The 24,793-nt window shown below is 31.5% G+C and overlaps 1 protein-coding gene across 1 annotated transcript in view; it reads left to right on the top strand.

The window, feature by feature from the left end:
• The first annotated feature begins 259 nt into the window (after positions 1-259).
• LOC126772269 (uncharacterized) overlaps positions 260-24,793 on the top strand; it is a 47,233-nt gene continuing 22,699 nt past the window's right edge. Inside the window, exon 1 of the mRNA XM_050492560.1 lies at positions 260-674. Coding sequence (XP_050348517.1) covers positions 320-674 — 355 coding nt within the window. The 5' untranslated portion in view covers positions 260-319. The remainder of the gene's footprint in view (positions 675-24,793) is intronic.

Raw genomic sequence — 24,793 nt, 5'->3', positions numbered from 1 at the left:
GGCATTGGTAAATTATTCAATTGTGACATTCTAATATGACTATGTTGTCTAGTCAACGTACGTATAATATAGCAGTTATATTTTGGATTATAAAGTACTTTGAATAAAATTATTGTTGACAGACATTGTAAACAAAATAGCTAAAATCGTATTAAATCGTATTTTTTTTTTCAGATTCCTGTGGTCAACAGGGAAGACAAATATAAAGAATTTTTAAGAAATAGAATCTACCTATCTAGCTACTCGTGGAAGAGTTTGAATAATGTGGTCGGGCACGCGCCCGGTGGTTGTCCACGTCGGACAGTGTACTTAGTGGCGGATGCGTGTGTGGTGGCGGGCGCGGGTGACGTTGATCATGCGGGTGTACTGTGTGACCACTGTGCTGGCAGCGTTGGCGCTGCAAACGGTGGCCGAACCGGCGCCGCGCCGCTTCTCGACAGAGTGGCGCGGCGGCCGTGAACTGCAAATACGCTCACGACCTTTGCATGAGATTTTTGAACCGGATACACCGACAACAGAAACAGAGCGGACCTACGTGCAACATCAGCCTATGCACAAGGACCGCCGCCGTATGCGTAACAATAAACGAGCACCGCACCTACCTGCTGAGCTCGCGAGCCAAATGATGTTACGCGCTTCGCGTTCCGGCCGCCCTTACGATGTTCCTCAAATAGGTAAGTACTTAAAATATATTAAGTTAAAGCAGTAACTTGCACACAAGGAGCAAAAACTTTGTTACAACGTTTAAATGTTTCATTTAAAATTAAAACTAATATAATCCGTTTTGATAAAGGATTTGTAAAGGATGATTGCACTACTAGATAAATTACAGTCCCATTAATTTAGTAAAATAAATTAAAGTAATTCATTTCAACAAATCTAACGTTTATCAGCCTGCAAAACATGTCCTGAACTAAGTGTAACATGTCTATAAATGTCCCACTGCTGGACAAAGGCCTCGTCACACTCCTCACTTGGATCTTTGTCCGCCTAGCTTAAGTTTTTTTCAGGATATTTTTCTTGTCCGCTGATATAATTTATAGCTTTGAAACGGGAATCTTCAATAGGCATTTACAAGTTTCAGCCAAAGGACCGTGAACACGTAACATAATATCTTTATAATGTTTATAAGGTAATAAAATATTAATAAAGTTAATGTAATTACTTAAATAATTAGTCTATAGTACACGCATTTTGTGATCCTTGAACTTTGTACGTTCCAATTGATGTAATTTCATACACACGTTCTGATAGCCATATTGAACTCACGTGAAATTAAAAAAAATGTTATAATACTATTTTTTCCTGTTCTTTTAAGACTAATTATATAATAAACAAAATTTCTCTAACGTGCCTTTCGAGCCGTAAGCTCGAAATGGCTACCTACGGACATCTATGCTTGGACATCTATACTTGACGAGAAAACTTTTAACCCTTTTTAAGCATATTACGTGCAAAGAGGTATAATTTGGCATAATAATATACATATAATATGTGTTGTAAATACATTTTATTTATATACAATAAAAAAATCTTAGTTCATTTTTTATCCTATCAATGACCAACTTAGAACCAATATTTTACTATTTGTTATTTTAATAATGACAAATTTTCGTCTAAATAACTTGTAAATTATTGCATATAAAGTCATTTTTGCATATAGTCTCCTAATTTTTGTCGAATTTTGTACCTTACCTTGGAATTAAAAATAATATATTTTATACTTCTACCTATAACATCTCATTTTCATTAGCAATTAATATCGGTCGAAGTTCGACTAATGAGACCCATTTAAAAGTGGTCATTAAATGGGTACACAGATGACAAAGGGGCCACCTGATGATATGTGGTCACCACCGCCCACAGACATTAGCATTGCATAAAATAATATCAATCTCATACATCGCAAATCTTAGGGACTCAGATATTACGTCCCTTGTACCTGTAGTTACACTGGCTCACTCATCGGCTTCAAGCCGAAACAAATCAATACTAAATATTCTACGGCCTAGTAGCAATCTAGACCTACCCAGATGAGCTTGCACATTGCGCTATCACCAAATAAACATATTATATTTAATAAATTCGAAAATGTAAACTTAAAACATACATATTTAATAACTTCTAAATATATGCTTAAAATATACACAAGTGCTCCCAAATTCAATGAGGATAATATGCGAGATTTCCTATTCATTGACTAATCAGAATTCATGTAGCACACCGTATGTTCCTACGCATCCGACGCTTGACTTTAATGGAGCTATGACAATTGAGGCCCAGTTCAAAGTGAATAGCTAAATGGATCGGATGTCAGCTCCTATATTCATTCTAGTGACAGTTATTAGAAATAGGACTATCGAACATCGTTTACTACTATACAAGTTAATTTTTTCACAAGTTTTTTATTTAAATATTGGTTTTCGTAATTTTTTTTTTTTACTTTTGTGTGAGATATGTTCAGAATTGGCTTGTAAAGAAAAGAAAAATAATTAGGAAGCCTATTAATGTTTTTTTAATATATTGAACCTAGGCTATATATTCATTCATTTGTTCAAGATGCGAAACTTTTATTAACTTTTACAGAAGTAATTTTTTTTTGTTTATTAACAAAGCCAAGTGATATTTACATGTTTTAATATCATTTTAATAACGGATAATTCTGAGAATTATACGTTGCGGTGGCTTGGGACCTACTCGTATTAATTGGGTTACCAACTGCCGCGTGGCTGATGAACACTTCACAGAATTAACCTATGAAATGTTCAAATACGCTTTCAAATAATTTTTAAATTGACTAAGATTGTGAGCATTAGAAATATCCAACATTTTTATATTTACTGTGACCTATTCACGTTTAAAGTGTATCCAGTAACCTATGTATATGTCGACTAAGCTATAAATAAGCTTAATGCGTTAATCAATATAAAGCGATGATCTATATATATATACGAAATGACTTGAGTATCTCGTTGGTCTAGTGGATATAGCTTTTAAAGCTGCAAATTAAGTTTTTGGGTCCTGGATTGAACAAAAAGTTATTAGACTTATTCTGTTGAAAAATTCTTAGATCAGCCTAGTTGGAAGAACAGTGGCGATGTTAACACTTCCGTCCCTGTCGAGCCCTTTTCAATCGTTTCGAATGTAAGTGAAAGAACAGAGAGTTTACCTGTCTTTGCATACTCACTTGTGACCTCACTTGATGTCCTCGTGGTTGATTATACAACCACGAGGACATCATCTCTGGAAAAAAAAACAGAATTACGATGACGATGTTATTTTAAGAAATTGACATTTGTATTAACAAACGACATGACATTAGTAATTTTATTTTGACATTTATTTTATGATATCTTCTTATTTAAATGAGTGCATGTGATCAAAGCCACCCACTACTTTTTAACGAAATTAATCAATTCATTTGGTGCATATGACATTTCAATAACGTTTGAATGAAGTAATAAATTTCATTCCGTTTTGAATATTATATAACCCTCATAAACACTAAAAACGATACGACACTTCGATATTCATGTATTTGAACGGCTCCGCTTTTAAGGCTATCAGTAGATGTAATAAGAAAATCACATTTTACTTTACAACCTTCTGACATTTTAAGCTTATATTAATACTGCTTTACATATTTAAGAGCTACAGCTTAATGTCAGTCACTTTTTGTAATCAAGGTTTAAACAAAATCAGAACAGACTTTGTTCAAGGTTCTTAATATAAACAATTATGACCGTTATTCTCCAAAATAAAATAAAAGTAAAGCTACTGCTTGATATTTTTGAATGAAGATTCTGCTGAGACTTACCTGAAAAAAAATCAGATGCAGATCAGTAAATGATCCTTTTTATTAATCAAATTTATATCCTTCATGAACATCAAATAAATAAACACGACGTTTTTATATTCTTTTTAATCTTGTTCAAATTTTTTTAACTAATCTCTAAAAATATATTTATCTTTTGAATTATACATAAAACATTACAGTCGGATCTCAATTATGGGAATGCTTTTTTTTTATTTACCGTAGCATATGTACCACTACAATCATCGCTTATCAACTCTGTCAATTTTTATTGGCTACATTGCTTCTACATTTTCATAATTATAAAGGAAACGCACAACGAATCGAGAAATATAATAAAATTGTAACAAAATCTCGGCTACAATAAGTTGTATTTAGAGGAAAGTTTGCAAGGATTAATAAATATAGCCTTAGGATTTTGGTAAGAGTTGCACGTACAGCGTGTACGTGATGAGTAGTTTCACAACGGAGATGGGCACGTAGCTCCGTCCATAATCTGAGTACAATACCACTCCATATCTCACTCCTTATACATGTAATGCTACAATAAACTACTTTTCATTTAGAATGAAGCCCGATCCAAACGTTTTGCCGACTATTTTTCTCATCCGATAATTCAAGCTCAAAGAAAATTATTAAGACCAATAAAATTTAAGGACTCACCTAATTTCATGTTTTGTAAAAATATGCAAATATAATAAGCATTTCAATATTTATACAACATAAATAAATCTAATCTTTATACCGCTTCAATCGGTTATGTCTAATTTAAACAAATGTTTTGGAGCACATTTAATTCCATATTTTGATAACTAATTTTTATTTTATAATCTCAAAGTTATTACATTCTGATAAAAAACTAAATACCATTTTTTGTAGTATAATTGTAGTTCATATTTCAAAAGAACAAGTAATAGGAGAAAATCCTGTATGCAAGCTATGAAAACTAAACTTGGGTCACAAGAAATTTTAAAAGAAAAATACTTTTTAGTAACCGAAAAAAACGAAGATGATGGTATCGAAAAAAACACGTTTTATATTACTACAAATGCCGATACTGTAGATGATAAATTCTAATTCGAAAAACAAATTATATGACAAGAAAAAGGCTCATTTCTGGCATACCTGGCATAGCTCAGTGAGATTTCAAATGAAAATGTTATAATTGACGCGACATCACATAATACGTACGTACATACAAGTAATATTTGTGTTTTCTTTCATTAAGGCCTGTAACTACGAAGAGGTGATATTAACCTGGATTTGGAACATGATGTGTGTTGAGTGCGAGAATCCTAGAGAGAGTTATGAATTGAGTTCACACATATATATGTATTGAAAATTGAGCGTCATATCGAACATGTGTTAATACGGGTAAAATTTATATAGTAATAATGCCTAGGATTTCATTGAATCTAGACGAGAGCGGGGAGCACTTTGTGTATATTTAACTTTTACCCATAATATCTATTTTATTTTAAAATCAAACTTTATATTACATAAATATAAAATGTCAGCTAATATACATATAATAGTTAAATGTCAATATAAGCGACTACATTTTAACTTCCCACAATGTCATCACAAACGAACTGTTTTCTTCTGATTATATTAATTTTAATTTAATACTATTATTGCTACCGATTTGATATTTTGTGTTATAGGTTCAAGGGTGTAGCTACGACCATATCAGTCGTATCAAAGATACTGGGCCCCCTAACTAGAGGGGCCCTGAACCCGTGTAAGCAAAAATTCGTAAAATGTTATCCAAAATCTCACTCGAACTCTAAGGCCGTACGCTAAATTTTCCGGGTAAAATTAAAATATTTCACACATTTGAAAAATAAATTTGAATAGCTAGTTTAACTCGTTGACGGTCAAGGTGCTAAATTCGCGTAGCTGGGGCTTTGCTTATTGACCACCAAAGGTGTCAATAATGTATGTTAATGTTATTGTATGTTAATCTTGATATAATTTTATACTCCATTGATAAATTCTAACAAAAGTCCCACATACCCTCCACTTATATGGGGAAACGCGTAAACGCGTTCTTCATCAAAATAAATAAAAAGGCTTCGCCGCAGTTATGAAGAAGGCCCCCCACCAAATATTGATTTAGAGCCTATCAAGGGCAAGCTGTCCCTGTATAGATTAGGAATATTCTAGCTTAAAATCTTTTGTTTAAATTGAAATACTTAATAATTATAGTATTGTAACGGATAATTATAATATTATATATAAGATATTTATTATTTATTAAACGTAATACAAACTTAGACTATGAGTAATACGTGTAGTAAGCGTTTCGATAAAAGCGAACGCCGGGACCGTCAACCGATCTGCAGTTCTATATAATTTGAACGAACCAGGGCCTTCTAAACGACTATCGTCGTTAATCGCCTTTGTGCGACAATATAGGAAATCCGCTGAAAGCAGATAATACATTTTAGTTAACTTCGTGTCATCCTTACACAGTTATTGTATAATCTCTCTCTTTGTTCATTATAACTATGAATTATTGTCAATCATGATTTTTATCAATCGTTTAAATACTTTTGATTAATTTCTAATATTATAAAATAGCTGAACAAATTTTATAATTTCTTCAAGCTAATAACTATAGAAATATTAACTTCGCCATCTTTAAAACTGTGTATATTGCTGTTATATGTATAAAATAATAAATTCTAATAAGAATATAATCAGCCGAGATGGCCCAGTGGTTAAAACGCGTGAATCTCAACCGATGATCGTGGGTTCAAACCCGGGCAAGCACCACTGAATTTTCATGTGCTTAATTTGTGTTTATAATTCATCTCGTGCTTGACGGTGAAGGAAAACATCGTGAGGAAACCTGCATGTGTCTAATTTAATTGAAATTATGCCACATGTGCATTCTACCAATCCGCATTGGAGCAGCGCGGTGGAATAAGCTTCAAACCTTCTCCTCAAAAGGGAGAGGAGGCCTTAGCCCAGCAATGGGACATTAACAGGCTGTAGAGATATAATTTAAATTAATGAAGTTTAGAAAATCATTTACCAATCAAAATTTAAATTAATTTGAAATTTAAACGAGAAATTATTGACAAAGATAATAAGCCTTAGCCTTAGCCTTAATCCAAATTAAAAACGTGTTTAGTATAAAATCTACCATTAATATCAACAACAGCATATAACGAAGATATTTTATATTAGACAGTCATCCTTTTATATAAAAGTCGCTTCTTTGAACTAAGCTAATGTAACATATTGTTGGTACTTATTTATATAAAAACGTTGAAAAGGTTTTCTCTGTTGACAGAGCCTGCAAATAAATCAGCTTTGAACACCTGTGTTTTGTTATTTACTTTAGCATATTTTTGTAAGATATTTTCAAAGTAACGGTAAATTATTCAAATTTGTTTTTGACATAACATAAATATGAACGGTATTAACATTTTAACTTTATGTTTAATTTAGATTAATGAATAAAGGTTAAGGATATGAATAGTCAATTTATACAGTGGTAAAGCTTTATCAGACCCGTTTGGGTGTATACTCACAATTTTTTCACTATTAAATGGCAAAACTTTGTATTGCAGTACTTGTTTGAATGGTGAGTGAGCTAGCTATTCACGGGAACAATGGAAACAACATCTTAGATCCTACGGTTAACGCATTGACAGAATACGAAGCGCCTTGTATTAAAAAATACATGTTTTTTCCTCTCGACTTACTTACTATCAGGTTATCCATTCACTCAACTACATGTATTATAAAAAAAGAAACAATTACTGCATTATAATCATATTAATTGATAACGGTTGGTTTGTAATTTATTCAAGATTGAATCAAAATCATATCCGTTTACCAAAAAAAAAACATTTTTTCGCTTCTTCGTTGCGATCGATTATACAAGTCTTAAAACTTCCCATTGACACACATTTCATAAGGTTGTAATCTTCACCGCTGAGCTTAAAATTTGTGACTTACTTAAAGTAAATAATAAATAAATAAAATAAAAAATATATTTTTTTACTCTTTTCTTGTTAATTCACACTAATTAGTTAAATAAAACAAAACACACTATTTTGTTCCTCTTCTTTTGAATGTCAAATCAATAATGTCATTAAGAGCGAAATAAGTGTTTAAAATACACAGCCGCTAAGCAAAATTTAGAAGTGAAGCTGTAAATTTTAAAGGTAATAGGTCAGTTAATTTGAGCCAAGACAAAGTTATCCATCGATTGACAAGTTCACTTGTTAAAAAGACCAAACCGACGTTTGTAATGACAGGTATTCGATACCATTGATAAATGAAAAGTGACGTACGCTTTTTTAAGCAATCGGTTTCAATAGCTTTTGAAGTATTTCCATTCAAAATAAACATTTTAAAAGTTAGTTTTATACCTTACTATTATTTTATTCAAATTTCAATTAATTTATACAATGTTGCTTTAAACTAATGCGAAAGTAATTCAGCGGTTTTTTTTTGTCTACTTTCGTTATTGTGCACTATTTTAAAAACTATAAAAATATATTATAAGCTTTAGATTGCCAATATATGTAATTTTGAATGCAATAACTTAGCACAACTCAGTACCTGAGATAATCAAAAGTGTCTAGTTCAAAGTCTCTATATATATATATATATATATATATATATAGATATATATATATATATATATAGATAACTAGCTAATCGTCCCGGCTTCACACGGGTAGATAGAAGAAAAATGTATTGTATTGGATAGGATTTGCGTAGTCATAGTCTACGCCGGGGAAGTCGGGAGTAAATGTGACAAATCTAGTGTGCCTTTCACACCGAAGGTTGTGGGTTCGATTCCCACCCAGGACAGATATTTGTATGCATGAACATGTCCGTTTGTCTTGAGTCTGAGTGTAATTATCTATATATGTATTTACAGAAGAAAAATAGTATATGTAGTATATCAGTTGTCTGGTTTCCATAGTACAAGCTCTGTACCAGCTTAATTTAGGATCAGATGGCCGTGTGCGAAAAATGTCCCAGGATATTATAATTATTAATTTGAAGTCAACCGAGCAGATAATTTAGAAGATCCCGTGACTAATATTTAAGTATGTATCATGTATATACATATACATAGTATACAAGGATAGTTTAAGTATTTTTATACTATTTGTTTTCGTAGAGCTTACGTTATCTTGAAATATTAATAAAAGTTGTTGAGTACACAGACATTTCACATTTCTTGATAAGCATCTTATCAGCATGAATATATATCGTGGCTAGTTAGCCGTCGTCTAACCTATCAGTCACGAGCAACAAGTTCATTAGCTGTTTCCGACAACTCGCTTAAACTCAACAATACCTAAGGGTTTTAAATAAACCGCGCTCGACGTTGTGAACAACCAGAACACTGCAGTTGTAGGAATCAGATTAAGCAGAGCACATTATATAAAATATTATTAAAATTAATAAAGCAAATTCTAATAAAAGGCTTATAAATGAAATTTAAATACTTAGTTTATATTTTCATTGCCCTATAACATTAACGAAACACACGCTATTTTTTTTTCCTCAAACGTTTTCTTTTTCCTTGTTCGCAAAATAAATATAATTAAAAACATATTTATCTGTATAAAATTGGCGTAGGTGTTGTTACGTGCCAATATTTGTGTTTAATACATATAATAAAACCTTATGATATATATTAAAGACATAATATTACAACAATATCCCATAAACATTTTAATCACATCAGTTATAACTTTAATAATTCTCTAGAATATCTTTATAGTCTCCCGTAAATCTGTAGAAATAATTAAAATATGACGAGGTGTAATTAGATGAAATTTATATTTATCTTAACGTTACAGTCTGGTTGCGGTGGTGTAAAACAAAATGTACGTTTTCTTGGAACATTATGGCTAGCATTAAGCGTGTCTCGTAGTTGTAGTTCAGAGAAGCTGTAACGACCCACGCAAGGCCCTATAACCTTCAAACTGTACCTATTAAATAAACATGTAAAGCAACTATTGAAGACAACGTCTTTACGAAAGTTTTATGTTTTTTTTTTATATCATCTTGCTTTCAAATAGAAATTGTAGATCACGAAATAATGCAATGTAGGTATAGAAGGTTATGAGACAATCAGAGTTTTATTTATAATATATATGTTTTATATTAAATATATTATTTGGGCTATACATAAACATTTGTCATTTCAAGTACTAAAAGAAAAATATAGAACGAAGCTATCGGAAAAAAATAAGTTATGATATGCAATTATTTTACTCAAATGACAGCGGTAGATCATAAAAAACACATTCCTATAATATACTGGAGACATAAAAATATACATATTACTGTAAACGTATATTGCTATTTGAAAATTACAATTATTAGAATGATATTATCATATAGTATATTAATTGGCTTCAAATAAACAATAGCCGATATTGTTTTCGAAGTAACAGTAACAGCCTGTTAATGTCCCACTGCTGGGCTAAGGCCTCCTCTCCCTTTTGAGGAGAAGGTTTTGGAGCTTATTCCACCACGCTGCTCCAATGCGGGTTGGTAGAATACACATGTGGCAGGATTTCAATGAAATTAGACACATGCAGGTTTCCTCACGATGTTTTCCTTCACCGTCAAGCACGAGATGAATTATAAACACAAATTAAGCACATGAAAATTCAGTGGTGCTTGCCCGGGTTTGAACCCACGATCATCGGTTAAGATTCACGCGTTCGAACCACTGGGCCATCTCGGCTTATTTCGGTTTTCGAAGTAGTTTTTTAACAAATAATAATTTTCATATAAAATGTTAAGGATGAAAGTAAGCTACTGATTAACGAATAAGACCTTACAATAAAGAAAATAACATGCTTAAACTTATTCAACTGCCTTTGATGTAAATTTATAGTGGATACTCGTTATATATAAGCCATTTTATATAGTACTATTTGTACTTTTTTATTAATTATATTTCCATGTCTTATTTTTATTTAATAATTGTTTAATATCCGTATACCTCGCTTACATTGTTATTATATCACAGAGATTGGCTGGAAAAAATTGCTGTTTGAGCAATAAAGCTGTCCTTTATACAATTTTTTTGGGTTATTTGTTATTTATTTTTCCTCATATTTTTGGGGCAAAATAATATATATTTGTATCATACTAATTAGTTAACTTTATATATAATAAATGATAAAATAATTGTTATCTAAAAGTTCATTAGCTATTTATTTCAAAAAAATATAATAAGATGTACAATTAATATCGTCAAAAGGTTGTAATAATACTATTCTAAAAACATTATTCATTTTTCTATAAACATGATAAAATACTAATTTAGATGTTAACTTGAATAAAAAAAATGAAGAAGCCTTTTATGCTATTGTTAATTTATCTTTTTAATAATTTACATTATTCGAGATTCTAAGATTTAATAAAATAAAATAAGAAAATATAAATTTTTATTCTCTAGCGTTACCTATATAAAATTATTCATTATTATGCTGAGAACAATTTCTTATGATGATGTATGATGACGGTAAATAATTCTGTTTAACCGTAATTAGCCTAGAACAATGATTAATTATTTTTTTCTCAGTTATAAATAATTAAACAATTAAGTATATGAAGTAACGTTTAAAAACTTTGCTTTATTTCGGTATCAGGTGTCCACCTTAATTTGAAAGAGTATCTTTCCATGGCCTCGCGGCAACAGGTGAGTGTCTCGGCGCAGGCGTGGCTCGCGCGTCGATACCGCGCCCCGCCCGCCGGCCCCTGCGACCCTCGCTCATTCACACTCGCACACACGCACAAGTCTATATGCACACACTATAAACTACTACAAGTATATTTATAACAAAATCACTATAAATACCTTTCCTTTACAAATTCATTAAATATAACGTAGTAGGTAAGCGAATTTTGTCCTGAAGAAACCCTTAAGCGATTTATATTTTTGCTATGATACGTAACTGTTTTTCCAAAATAAAATTGTGCGTTTAGATTAATGTATGGGAGTGGCACTCATGTCTCGTCCAAGGTGTCTATCAAAATCTGGGAACCATACTCGTAGCTATCAAGCGTTCCGCACTTAAGCCTTTAGTTACCTATAGTTCGCGTACTTACCCGAATATTGACAAAAGGCTTCACAACGCGTGTACTAAACGATCGATCACTACTCTAAGTACTACCTTAATACAAACGCTTTGAAGTTTATAGAAAATTATAATATCAAAGAGAAACCTACTCACTTTGCATATTAATTTTATTTTTATTGTTTATTAAAACCTTTTTTTTTGTGTCAGATTCCTAAAAATTATATGGATTTGTTGTATATTTTGTGTTTTCCAGTATTTTGCCGAAAACAGGTTGTACAAAAATTATTATCATTGCTGATATTTTACTTTCGTCGAAGGTTAAATATTAATGCTGAAGAAATATTATCACCATTCGAATTCGTTGTTTCATTCAATCGTTTCTTTGATACTTATTTTTTACTAGCGCTTGGCCAGCGGCTTCGCCTACGTCATAATCGAAAATCCAGTTAAACAGGATAAAAAGGCCAAAATATGTTACTTATGTCACATCTAAGCTGTGACAAAGCGTGAAGAAATAATTAACATTCACAACACACACAACCGTTCGTATTCATGATATTATATTCTTTTTTATGGTAATGGTAGGTGGAAGAGCAATTGGGCCACCTGATCTTAAGTGGATACCACCGCCCATAGGCATTGGCGATGTAAGAAATATTAATCACCAATGTGCCACCAACGTTGGGAATGTAGATGTGATCCCTTGTTCCCGTGCCTGTAGTTATACTGGTTCACCCACCCTTTAAACCGGAACGCAACAACAGTATTGCTGTTTAGCGGTAATATATCTGATGGGTGGGTGGACGGGCTTGCACAAAGCCTTACCACCGGAAATATAATGAAACTAAAAATAAGGATAAAACTTAAAATTCAATACAACCTTTATTAAATCCTAAGGAATAGGTAACCTTATAAGTAAAAAGTAAAAATTTATACAATTCTAAACAAAAATATTACTTAAGAAGTTAAGACGTATAGAACAAAATTAACAACCCGGTTAATAATTGCAACCTAAAGCCACATAGTGTTTAATACTATCAATGTAACTTGTAATAATTAAATTTATATTAAAAAATCAAAACAATCAAATGAAAAGACGACACGACAACGCAAATTTTCAAACGAGAAGCGTAAGCTAATTTGTATGGCAGAAGGTCTACTTCGAAAAAACTGGACACCACGATTCAGAAATTTATGTATTTAGCACACCGCAATCTATGGGCTAAAGGTCGCAACATATGTTATAATAACAGAAATACGTCCCTTTTTTGCTTAAAAAAAATAAACAATTATAATATTTTCTAAAGAACAAAATTTGAATAAAAAAATTCCCAATTGCTATCCTGCAAAAGCTTTATAACTTAGCTGTTCTCCCATGAGGCGCATCAGCTAAGATTGATGATTTCATTTAGATTAAGAACTCCGTTTTAAAATATTTATATTATAGTTTAGGGAGTTCTTGATGAGTTTCATCCAATTTCATTGTACAAAAAATGCTTTTTTTAATAATTAATTAAAATGTACATAGTATCACATGACTCTGTAGTCACAATAACACAACGCCCCACGAATATTTGTGATATCATAATATTTCTAAACTTATGATTATGACAATGAGAATATATAAATTGGAAATTAAATCATACTGTCAGCTACAAGTCGCAGACGCAAATGTGACGTATACATTGTGACGTCACATGTGAACACGCAGCACGTCATCGGCACTTTATTCGACTGTTAATTTTTAATCTGATAAGGGCAAAAATGTTTTGTTGTGCTAGCATTTGTATAAGACCTACATTTCATCTTTCCATTTTTAATAACAAAAAATAATTCAAATAACAATTAATTACAGAGTAATCTTCCAGCTTAAAGCTTCCAAACCTTCACGTTAAAAGGAGAGAAAGTATCTGGCCAGGAGTGGGACATAAATGGCGTTTTACTTTATATGAATACAACTTTTATGAGTTTTAAATTTAAGGTTTGTGTAAACATAAAATAATGTAGATACTTGATCTTAATTTCTATAACTATTTTGAATATAGATCGTTATTGCAATAAACTATAAATGTAATTAACGCAGCGATGGTTTCTTACACTGCCAATATTTATGGGCGTTGGTGACCACTTACCATCAGGTGCTATGCTCGTCCGCCTACCTATACAATAAAATTAAAAAAACTTAAATTAACTATTATTATATTATTAAATTAGCCTTTGATCTGAATGATCAGTGGTCGGTGGGAGTCGATAACGTAATATGCGACCAATGAACATTCATATTAAAGCCAAACTAGATAGACGGGCCGGTTGGCGTCGTTGGTAGATACTTGCCTTTCACGCCGAAGGTTGTGGGTTCGATTACCACCCAGGACAGACATTTGTGTGCATGAACATAATTGTTTGTCCTGAGTGTGGGTGTAATTATCTATATAAGTATGTATTTACAAAAGAAAAGTAGTATACGTAGTGTATCAGTTATCTGATTTTTATAGTACAAGCTCTGCTTAGTTTGGGATTAGATGGCCGTGTGTGAATAATGTCCCAGGATATTATTAAAAAAAACTATTGTACTTCATCTGACGTTTCTCTCTCGATGTGATTACGTATATCTGTGAAAATTTACTTAGCTTTTAAATTTTATTTAATATTAGCTGTTGTCCACGGCTTCGCTCGCGCTTAACTATAAGGAAAGGATAAATGATAGTTTGGATTTGTCTGTGATTCTAAAGTAAGAAGCATTAAATGTCATTATAGTTAGAAAAATGTAAGGTTAAGAGGAGTGGACGTTGGAGGTATTTCCTTTTAGGGCCAAAGTTACGCGCAGAGCTCACTCTGGACCATACAACAAAAAAACTGTCCATGTGATAACAGTTCCATGTTCAACGACAGGCATTGGGACTTTTGATTGCCATGGGGAAGCACACTTTAAGAGGGAACTATATATTTCCAAATTCGAATGATATAGATGGTATTCTTGGAATGAAAATTACCTCTCCTCGAGCACATCCTAAAATAAATCTGTAGGAATTGAGGTCATGTTGAGGTAAAGCTTCAAAACTATCAATTAAGTGGTGCACATGAAATACGTTTTCTTTATACAAACTTCACTAACTAACAAAGTAAAGTTCGTTTAAAAAAAGTACTTGCACCCCTTGGAAATATTGATATTATGACATTGTGTGTGTTTTTTTTTAAATATTTTTCTTTATTTTACATTCAATAGTAAACTATGCACAGACATTTTTATATTGTGTATTTTGCATTTTTTTATTTGCACCCAGAAGTATGTAAATGAAGTTTTTTAGCGAATTTGTAAATACGACCGTTCTAACACTTAAAAACAAAACTAAATAAATTGCCATCCGTTTAGATGGAACTTATAAAAACTTTGAAATACATGTATATCGATTTAATCAAGAAACACAAATAGTATTAATATTACTGGTAGTAGTAATATTACTGGTGGTAGGGCTTTGTGCAAGCTCGTCTGGGTAGGTACCACCCACTCATCAGATATTCTACCGCAAAACAGCAATACTTGATATTGTTGTGTTCCGGTTTGAAGGGTGAGTGAGCCAGTGTAATTACAGGCACAAGGGACATAAAATCTTAGTTCCCAAGGTTGGTGGCGCATTGGATATGTAAGTGATGGTTGACATTTCTTACAATGCTAATGTCTAAGAGCGTTGGTGACCACTTACCATCAGGTGGCCCATATGCTCGTCCGCCTTCCTATTCTATAAAAAAAAAGTAAATTTCAACCAGATAGGACTATTTTTTTTCATTCTTATTTTAATGTTTCAAACTCATTTCTCTTTTTAAGGTTGAATTTCTAAAAACGACGAAAATTGTATGCATTTATTTTTAATCAGAAGCTTTAATATTAAATATCATTCTCCTTACACCAAAAATGATGGAATCCCCATACAAACTTACAACCCCTATTTTACCTTCTTAGGGTGTGAATTTTCAAAAACACTGAAATACATATTTATTTATTTATAACCAGCTTCTATATGATATTGCATGACTTCTAATTTTAAAAATAATGGGTTTCCATAAAGTCGTTCATCCCTTATACCCTTTAGGGATGGTATTTCTAGAAATCCTTCCTTAGTGGGTGTTTGCATCATAAAATGTATCATCTGCCAAAATTTCAAGCTTCTTACCCCTGTAGCTTCGGCTCTGCATTGATGAATTAGTCAGGAAAAGTCATTATATGTGTACAGATATAACAAGAAAAATGCGTATCTTTTTATAACTTTTGATAGACTCAACCGATTTTGATGAAATAAAGACTAAACGAAACCTCGAAATACTTTTGATAATAATATAATTATTTCAAGTAGTTTTTAGCCGTTTCCGAGACTAGCCTGGACAAACAGACAGACAGACAAAAAAAATATATTATTTTGGTTTTGGAAAATCGCAAATAGCCATATGAACTGTAAAAGGGTCAGTTATTTTGAAATCACAGACAGCCACTTCAATTTTATTTATATATATAGATAACTATTCAAGTCGTTGACCTTTCACGACATACTTGATATGTAACATATAAATCGATACAAATTATATTTTCAATGTACTACTTTGGTTAGAACGTGAATCTTAAACGATGATCGTGGGTTCTAACATCACATCTCGTGCTTAACGGTGAAGGAAAACATCGTGACGAAACCTGCATGTGTCTTTCATTTAAATTATGCCACATGTGTATTGTACTAACCCGCATTGGAGCAGCGTAATGGAATAAACTCCAAACCTTCTCCTCAAAAGGGAGAGGAGGCCTTAGCCCAGCAGTGGGACATTAACAAGGTGTTACTTTACTTTACTTTCACTTTGTTCTTTATATGTGGACCGACCAAAGTGATTATAATTATTGATAAAGCATATACATAGATAATACTAAATACCTTTCAGGCGAAAAAACAACATCCCCTTTAATTAACTTTTTTAAAAAATCTAATAAGTTTGACGAAAGTTTCATTAAAAATAGTGGCGTTCTCGGCTTTTCTTTAGAATAAAAGTAAAATAAATCAAAGAAATCGTAATTAAGACTTATTTATTATATAAAAATATAATCTTATATTTTCTAAAGTAATATACTTTTTATGTTTAACCTCAGGACAAACATCACATTATTACGAGTACAATAAAAGTATTCATGAAGGCTTTGCATACGAAGGGGAGTAGTAGATAGGTACAGAGTTTTCAGGTGTATTGTTAATCAAAAGTTATATTCTAAAACATAAAGTAACTATTTTTCTGTCTATTTTCATTTTCGTTACCAAAAATGGTTGCAAAGAAATAAACTTGAACCGTCGAGATTTTGCTGACTATTAATAGGATAGTAACAGCCTATAAATATCCTTTACTGCTTTTTATAGGCTTCTTTTTCTATTTAAGGAAAACGTTTTGCTTGTAATATATATATATATATATTCCAGAATTCTACCTAAAAATTCTTACAACATTCATAGTTACAAACGAGCACGAGATGAATAAAAACACAAATCAAGCAAATTCAAAAAACAGTAGTGCTTCTCTAGATTATGTAGCCGAAATCTTAAGTTAAGATCCATGTTTTCTATCCCCTCTATCTATCTTTATTTATATAGAATCTTTTCATCTTTTATTACGAGTAATGCATTGTTTAAAAAAACTCACTAGTTGAATGACAATTTGAAATTTAAAGTACAATGTATAATCTTTAAAAATATTAAACGTTATATGTTAATAAGTTTATACCTCACATCATATTTACTAAATGACCATAACGTTGTAAAAAGCTTTTAGTAAAGCTACAAAAAGCAGACGAATGTAGCCCGATATGGCTCATTGGTATGAAAGTTTTAAGTTAATTAAAAAAGTAGTTTTTGCATAATTCACAAAACCGTTTTCTTCATATTGTTATAATTATAATTTATGGTCAAAGTTTAATTTAAAATACTAAATTGGAACAACCAAATCTTTTTCCTAAGGCTCCTTTTAAGTACGATTAAGTATATAGTGCGGCGGTAAGTGGTCACCAAACGCCGTTAGACATTGGCATTGTAAGAAATGTCAACCATCGCTTACATAGCCAATGCGCCACCAACCTTGGGAACTAAGATTTTATGTCCCTTGTGCCTGTAATTAAACTGGCTCACTCATCCTTCAAACCGGAACACAACAAAAACAAGTACTGCTGTTTTGCGGTAGAATATCTGATGAGTGGGTGGTACCTACCCAGACGAGCTTGCACAAAGCTCTACCACCAGTAATCTCTTCCCTCTCCCTGTTACAAACACCGTAGCTATTTAAGACTTCTACGTCGTAGCGAGATTGCTACGAACTAGCTTTTGCAGCAAATCGTAACAAATATTATTAAAGATAAAATGTTTGACTCTCAAAACTAAGATATACAAAATGTAATTGCACCATAAAATTATATATATCTTATAAATATAAGAAAGACGTCATGAAATATCTTGATCAATTCTTGTTTTTTTTGAATATTTAAATACTGTTTTAGTATTATAATGTCTTGAAACCGATTAAATATTAACTAGCTATACAATTTAAATGTAGGTAACTTTATGCCAAAGCGCACTTACCTTATTTGTACGTTTGCCAAATTCCACGCCAGAATAAACCATTCTGTTGAAAATATTGTGCGACAGGCAAACAGATAATCAGATAAATGGCCAAACCCCAGATACATTAGGTAGGTTTTTTATAATTGCATAAAATTATAGTACAGCATGAATCTACATTTGAATAAAATAAATTTATTGATTATTAAATAACCTTCTGATTACGATGTTATAATTTGACCTTGAAAAAAAGCTAAGTACCACGTGTGAGAAAATAAAATTATCATTGCAAATATATTAAAGTCATCATGTTTGTGATCTCTGGTTTTAAATTTCTTGAGTTAAGGAATCACGCAACCACTTGTTAGAGACGAAACCGCTTGCTCGTATACACTAATTAAGCGCAGTAGATAAAAACTTAACTTTTATTTCAAAAAGCAAACTATATCAAACATACATTGTACTTAAAAGTATATACAATTTAAATATAACATTCCTAATAGTGTAATAATAAATATTAATCTTATGATCATTTTTATTCCTAATTTTCTATTTACAATTTACAAGTTGTTTATAAGATATAAACAACTTGCATGCGTCACGTTAATTTATATAGAAGACTGACAAAATACGAAAGTGTGTTGCCAAACTAATATTTTCTTTAAGAGAATAAATTCCTTCAAATACTTTAATTCATTAAGATTTCATTAAGTATTACATAATAAATGTTACCTGTTAACTTCTATATAACAAAAAATATCGATTTTATTTAAATTTTGATTATATTATTCTTAAAAATCGAGACGGACCAGTGATAAGAATCTTATTCGGAGTTCGTAAACTCACACCCAGTCAGCAACACTTAGTTTATTATTGTTACTAGCTCATAGTTTAAACCGTGCTTGTCGCTGAAGAAAAATATCGCTTATTACATTGCAACCCGCATTGAAACAGCGTGGTGTAATAAACTCCAACTCTTCTTCATAATTAGGAGAGAATAGAACCTTGGCCCAGAAGGAGAATGATTAACATGTTACTTACTACTTTAAAAACATTTTCATTTTAAACAAAAATAATTTACTTTGTCATTAAAGTTTTCTGTCATACAAAGTTGCGGGGATAAGAATCGCTATGATAAAGTCTTCACTATTAAATACAGTACGAGCTTGAAGAGTCTGAAACAAAGCTAAACTGATAGATATCACAGCACGGTTGAATCTGTGATTCTATTCTATTGAGAGAAACCCCTACTGTCAGTCGTTAGCGACGGGACAATAGCTAACCCTGTCCGGTTTTCGTATCGAATACGTAAATAAATATTTTTTATTACAAAATCCGCGTTTTTGTAAAAAGCTGAAATTTTTCTATGTACATTATATGATTATAAGACAAATACAAATGCCGAAATGGCTCAGTGGATGGAATAAGTTGATCTAAAACGACGATCGCCAATTTATATCTGGCAAGCACCACTGCCTTTCGAATTGCTTGTTGTGTAACTCATCTTGTGCTTACTAATAAAGAAATTACATCGTGAAACAACTTCGCGGTATTTAATTGTATGATGAAAATAAACTCCAAACCTCGTTAAGAGGGTAGGCCTCTATCCTGTAGTGGGACATAAAAATAAAAATCAAAATAGTTTTTATTCAAATAGACATACAAGTACTTTTAGATCTTCAAGTGTTACCACCATGAATGTGGATTTCACCGAGAAGAACCGGCAAGTAACTTAGATAAATGGACACTCTTTAATTTTTATGTACTTACAATCCGATGATGTAGCAAATTTGACAATACTGGAAACAATTCGGGTGGAGGTATAATGACGTCAGTGATTAGGTAATCATATGTAAAATCCTATATTGAATAATATTTTTTAAAAGGCGCACTAAACTTCAAATTCTAATAAGGCAATAATAATTAAAAATTACATAAATGGCTAACAATACCAATTCATTTAAAAGGTTTATCCGCAACATCGCAATTTTGAGCTGAATAAGATCGTTAGTCAGGGCTATATTTTATAAATGGTCCATCATCATTCGCTTGCCCTTGTCCCATTTCTTTGGGATCGGCTCAGTATGTAAACTCCATGAAAAATGAATTTGGTAGGTTTTTACGTTCTGTTGCCAGCTCGATGCCATGTTTTGAAATGCTTTTACTGGTGGTTTGGCTATTTCCTACAATACAAATGGTTGAGGCTCTTTCCGGCTCGGTTGATGGTTGCGCTTAACAATATTTCTCTTTGTCGATTCTTTCGACACCAACTGGTTGAGGTATCGATATGAATTAGTTAGCCATTTTCCTTAAAAAATATTTTCAATATAGAACAGAAAGAACGAATAAATACTATAAAAAAATAAACTAATGTTGAAAAATACTATTAATATTCTAATTTAACTATTAAAATTTTATTAAATATATATAATAAAGACCAGCCAAGTTTTATTTATTCAAAATTATATTTATTTTAAATTTGGCTTAAAGAAAAGTTCTTTTGAACTTGACATTAGGTTGAACTTGAATACTTATTAGTAAAAATTAATTGATACTTCATGGAGAATGCTTACATTTGTATTTTTACTTTTTAAATAAAGAAACAGTGTTATACATACTAAAAGCAGAGTAACAAGTAATAAATATACAGCTAGGCGACATTCTCCTTTCTCCTGATGGAAACTTTGTAGGTCATTCTACTACGCTGTGTCAATGTGAGTGGATACGCATGTGGCAGAGTTTAATCTCGTATGACGATTTCCACACAATGTTTTCATGAAAAATCAGTAATGCTGCCCAGTTTTGAATCAGTAAAGATTCACGTCTTCGGGCCCCTAAGCCATCTTGACCTTTTTAACTTGAAATACCAAATAAAATATGAAGAATTCAAATTTGTAAAGTAATCTCATATTTTGAAATATTTATGCTAATTAAGTATTAACTTGAGCTGACTCGGGCTTTGAGTATTTACTCTTCCGTGGACGCTTATTTCGTGTAAGTTTACAATTCCAACACATCCCTTCTAATAACTTTACTTCTTATAATTGTATAATACCTTTACCTTTGGATAAACTCTATTAGCTGTACACGCGACCAATATTTTCATCTCGTTTTCTTTACGTTTGAAATATTAATAACAAAATAGCTAATATTTATGAATCAATAAATTCAACTAACTTTGTTGAAATAAAATAAAAAAACCTTTAATTTAATAATTTAACAAAAAAACTAAATACCTTACTGTTACTTAATCAAATCCGTAAATCTATACAACCTTTGTCCTGTTTATGACGTACGTTCATAATATTCATATTTATATGTGCATCGAATAAAACCGGAATATGAAAGCTTATTTTGCATGCTTGAATGAAATATAAGCAAGCATCGCGCAAGGAAATCGAGGGAAATATATTTTCACCTCTGATTTCAGAATCCACAATACCTCAGCCTATATGAAAAGCAAATTTTATGAATAATGGATAATATGAAATGACATTTTATGGATTTTAAATAAAGATTCCGCATTCTTCTTCAAGTTGCGTCACTCTCACAACGATCATGACATGCATTGTTATTGTTTAATACAATTATTATTCTCCGTGTATTCAAATATTGTTGCGATAACTTTGTTCTGGTCAATTGTAATTTTTTCTTAAGAATACATTACGACATTTTATTTAATAATATTATCTTTTGGGCTACTTATTTCATATCCACAAATATATTTAATGGAAATATTTTCTCTTACTTAGTAAAAAACTACTTATTAAAAAAAAGTCGAGATGGCCTAGTGGTTAGAACGCGTGAATCTTAATGATCACAAACACGATCATAAACACGATGATCGTGGAATCAAACCCAAAGTGGCAAGTACCACTGAATTTTCATGTGCTTAATTTGTGTTTATAATTCATCTCGTGCTTGACAGTAACGGAAAACATCGCGAGGAAACCTGCGTGTGTCTAATTTCACTGAAATTCTGAGGAGAGGAAGCCTTAACCATTCACAGGCTGTTATTTACTTAGTATTCAAATGTTATTTAGAATATACTTGATAGCGATAAAAAATGCACATTATATACTTTAAAGAAAATAACCGTAAATAAAACTTTTTCACTCATACAACCTGTACCTAGATATATTACTATTCTTTGTGAGATAACGACGAAAATTGTAATTTAAAAGTCGTTATAAAATTTCATAACCTCTGCCATTGATTGGATCTTAAGAGCAAAGTTCACCCTATCAACGAGGAACCGCTCAATATTATGCAACGTATATTTTTCTGAGGAACTCCGAAGGCTTTATATCCGGAAACACTTTGATGTCTTAAATGTCTCAATGTAACTGAATAAAGTAAACGAACTGTGAATTTGTTCAACAAACAACGACGAAAAGAACTAACGAGACCAAATAAATCTAAGCATTGTCAAAGAAACTTCACTATTTGTAAAGAAATGTCCCTGCAACTGATGATGTCCACTCAAAGAATAAGGATTCACAGAAGTCCTAATTTAGAACATACTTTTAGATTATTTTACTTTAACAAATTATAGGTATACAGTACAAAGGTTTTGCTTCTAAAACACCTTTTAAACATTCTTATATTATGACTATTTTATTTATAAAATAGTTTTTAGGGTGACTAAAGTAAATTATGTTCAAAAGAATGTACGTTAATATGAATTATAATATTTTAGTTTATAAGCATCATAAATTGTTGACTGCTTTTACTATATCTTAACAAATCTTTAAGGCATTTTATAGCATTATAAAGAGCATGCAAAAAATAAGTTATTCTCATCGAGTTAATTTTTGGAAAGGTTAAATTTAAAACAAACACAGTTTTCCACCAGCATCGTAAAACCTCTTGGCAAGTAAATTCGTCCTGCAAACACACCACGGTCTCATTGATTTATTTTAATTTTCGAAACTAAATCAGACACTAGCGTCTAAACGTAATCAATCCTAGATAATCCTATTTGTGAAATCACGGTGTTCAAACAAAATAACTAAATTTTTGAAACGAATAATTAGATTTTTTGAAAAAAGGAATATACAACTTTTAATTTTATACATTTTTTAATTGGCCTACCAAAAGTTTTTATGGCGATCTATGATCTAAATATAATAGTCAAATTTAGTAATTTAATGGAAAGTATGTATGAATATATTGTAAGAATTATCTGAAACGTTTGATTTTACAAGCGTTAAAAATAAAAGTTTTACGAGAGATAATTCTATTTAAGTATAGGTTAAATCGCCTTCTACGCCCACGCTGGTCTTATAGAGGTCAACCAAGGACTAACCAATTTGTGCATTTGAGGTCTGGTATCAGCGAAATCCTAACATTTATGAACGGACGAGTCACAAAATTTCCTGGTGATGAAATATTTTAAAGTAACACCAATAGATAAAAAGTTGTAGAGTAATAGATTAGCGTAGTATAGGCATGTGATGAGGAGGGATGATAATCTTTTTACTAGAAAGGTGATGAGTATGAATGTTGATGGATATAGGGGACGGGGGAGGCCGAAAAAAGTGTGGATGGATTGCGTAAGAAAGGGTATGTGTATGAAAGGGGTAAGTACTCAGATGACGAGTGACAGAGAAAAGTGAAAGGAACTTCCTTTACTTCCTTTACTTATCCTACTGGATAAGGACAAGAAGTAAAGAGTCGTATTAAGCTTGTACAAATATTATATAAAGAAGTATATTTTGAAGTGTCATATTCGCTTGTAGGTTATACATTTTGACGTATTTGTAAAGTTTAAATTTGGTAAAACATATGATATCACAACATAAACGCAAGTTATGATTTCCTCCTGACTGATTTCGACAATGGCAGCAAATCTCATGCAAGAAAAGCCATCTGTGCCATATATATATAATATATAGGATATAATTAATAAGTGTATCCGCAAACACAAATACACTCTATTTATATTATTCTATAAGACAGGAAATCAGATGTAACCGGACAAAATTCTGTCATAGGACCAAAGGCTTTACGTGTTTTCCGTGGCAAAGTAATATAAATACTGCCAACTTCCAGACTCAAGGCTACTACCCAATGAGAATTTTTCAATAGAAAAACCAATTTTAATTTATTAATTGCTCCACTCGTTGTTTGTGCTGCTTTAAAATGCATCAAATGCTTGATTAAAATAAACAGAAATAAAATGGTTCCCTATTTTATATAGAATTAACAATTCCAATTAATATAACCGATATTCAATGAATATTTATATTGATTTTATATTTATATATATATAATCAATTCAAATAAAAAATACTTACAGTATTATATATACGCTC

Source organism: Nymphalis io, chromosome 12, assembly GCF_905147045.1.
Source record: "Nymphalis io chromosome 12, ilAglIoxx1.1, whole genome shotgun sequence".
NCBI lineage: Eukaryota > Metazoa > Arthropoda > Insecta > Lepidoptera > Nymphalidae > Nymphalis > Nymphalis io.
The sequence above is the reverse complement of the archived record's forward strand: the minus strand, read 5'-3'. Positions and strand labels throughout refer to the sequence as shown.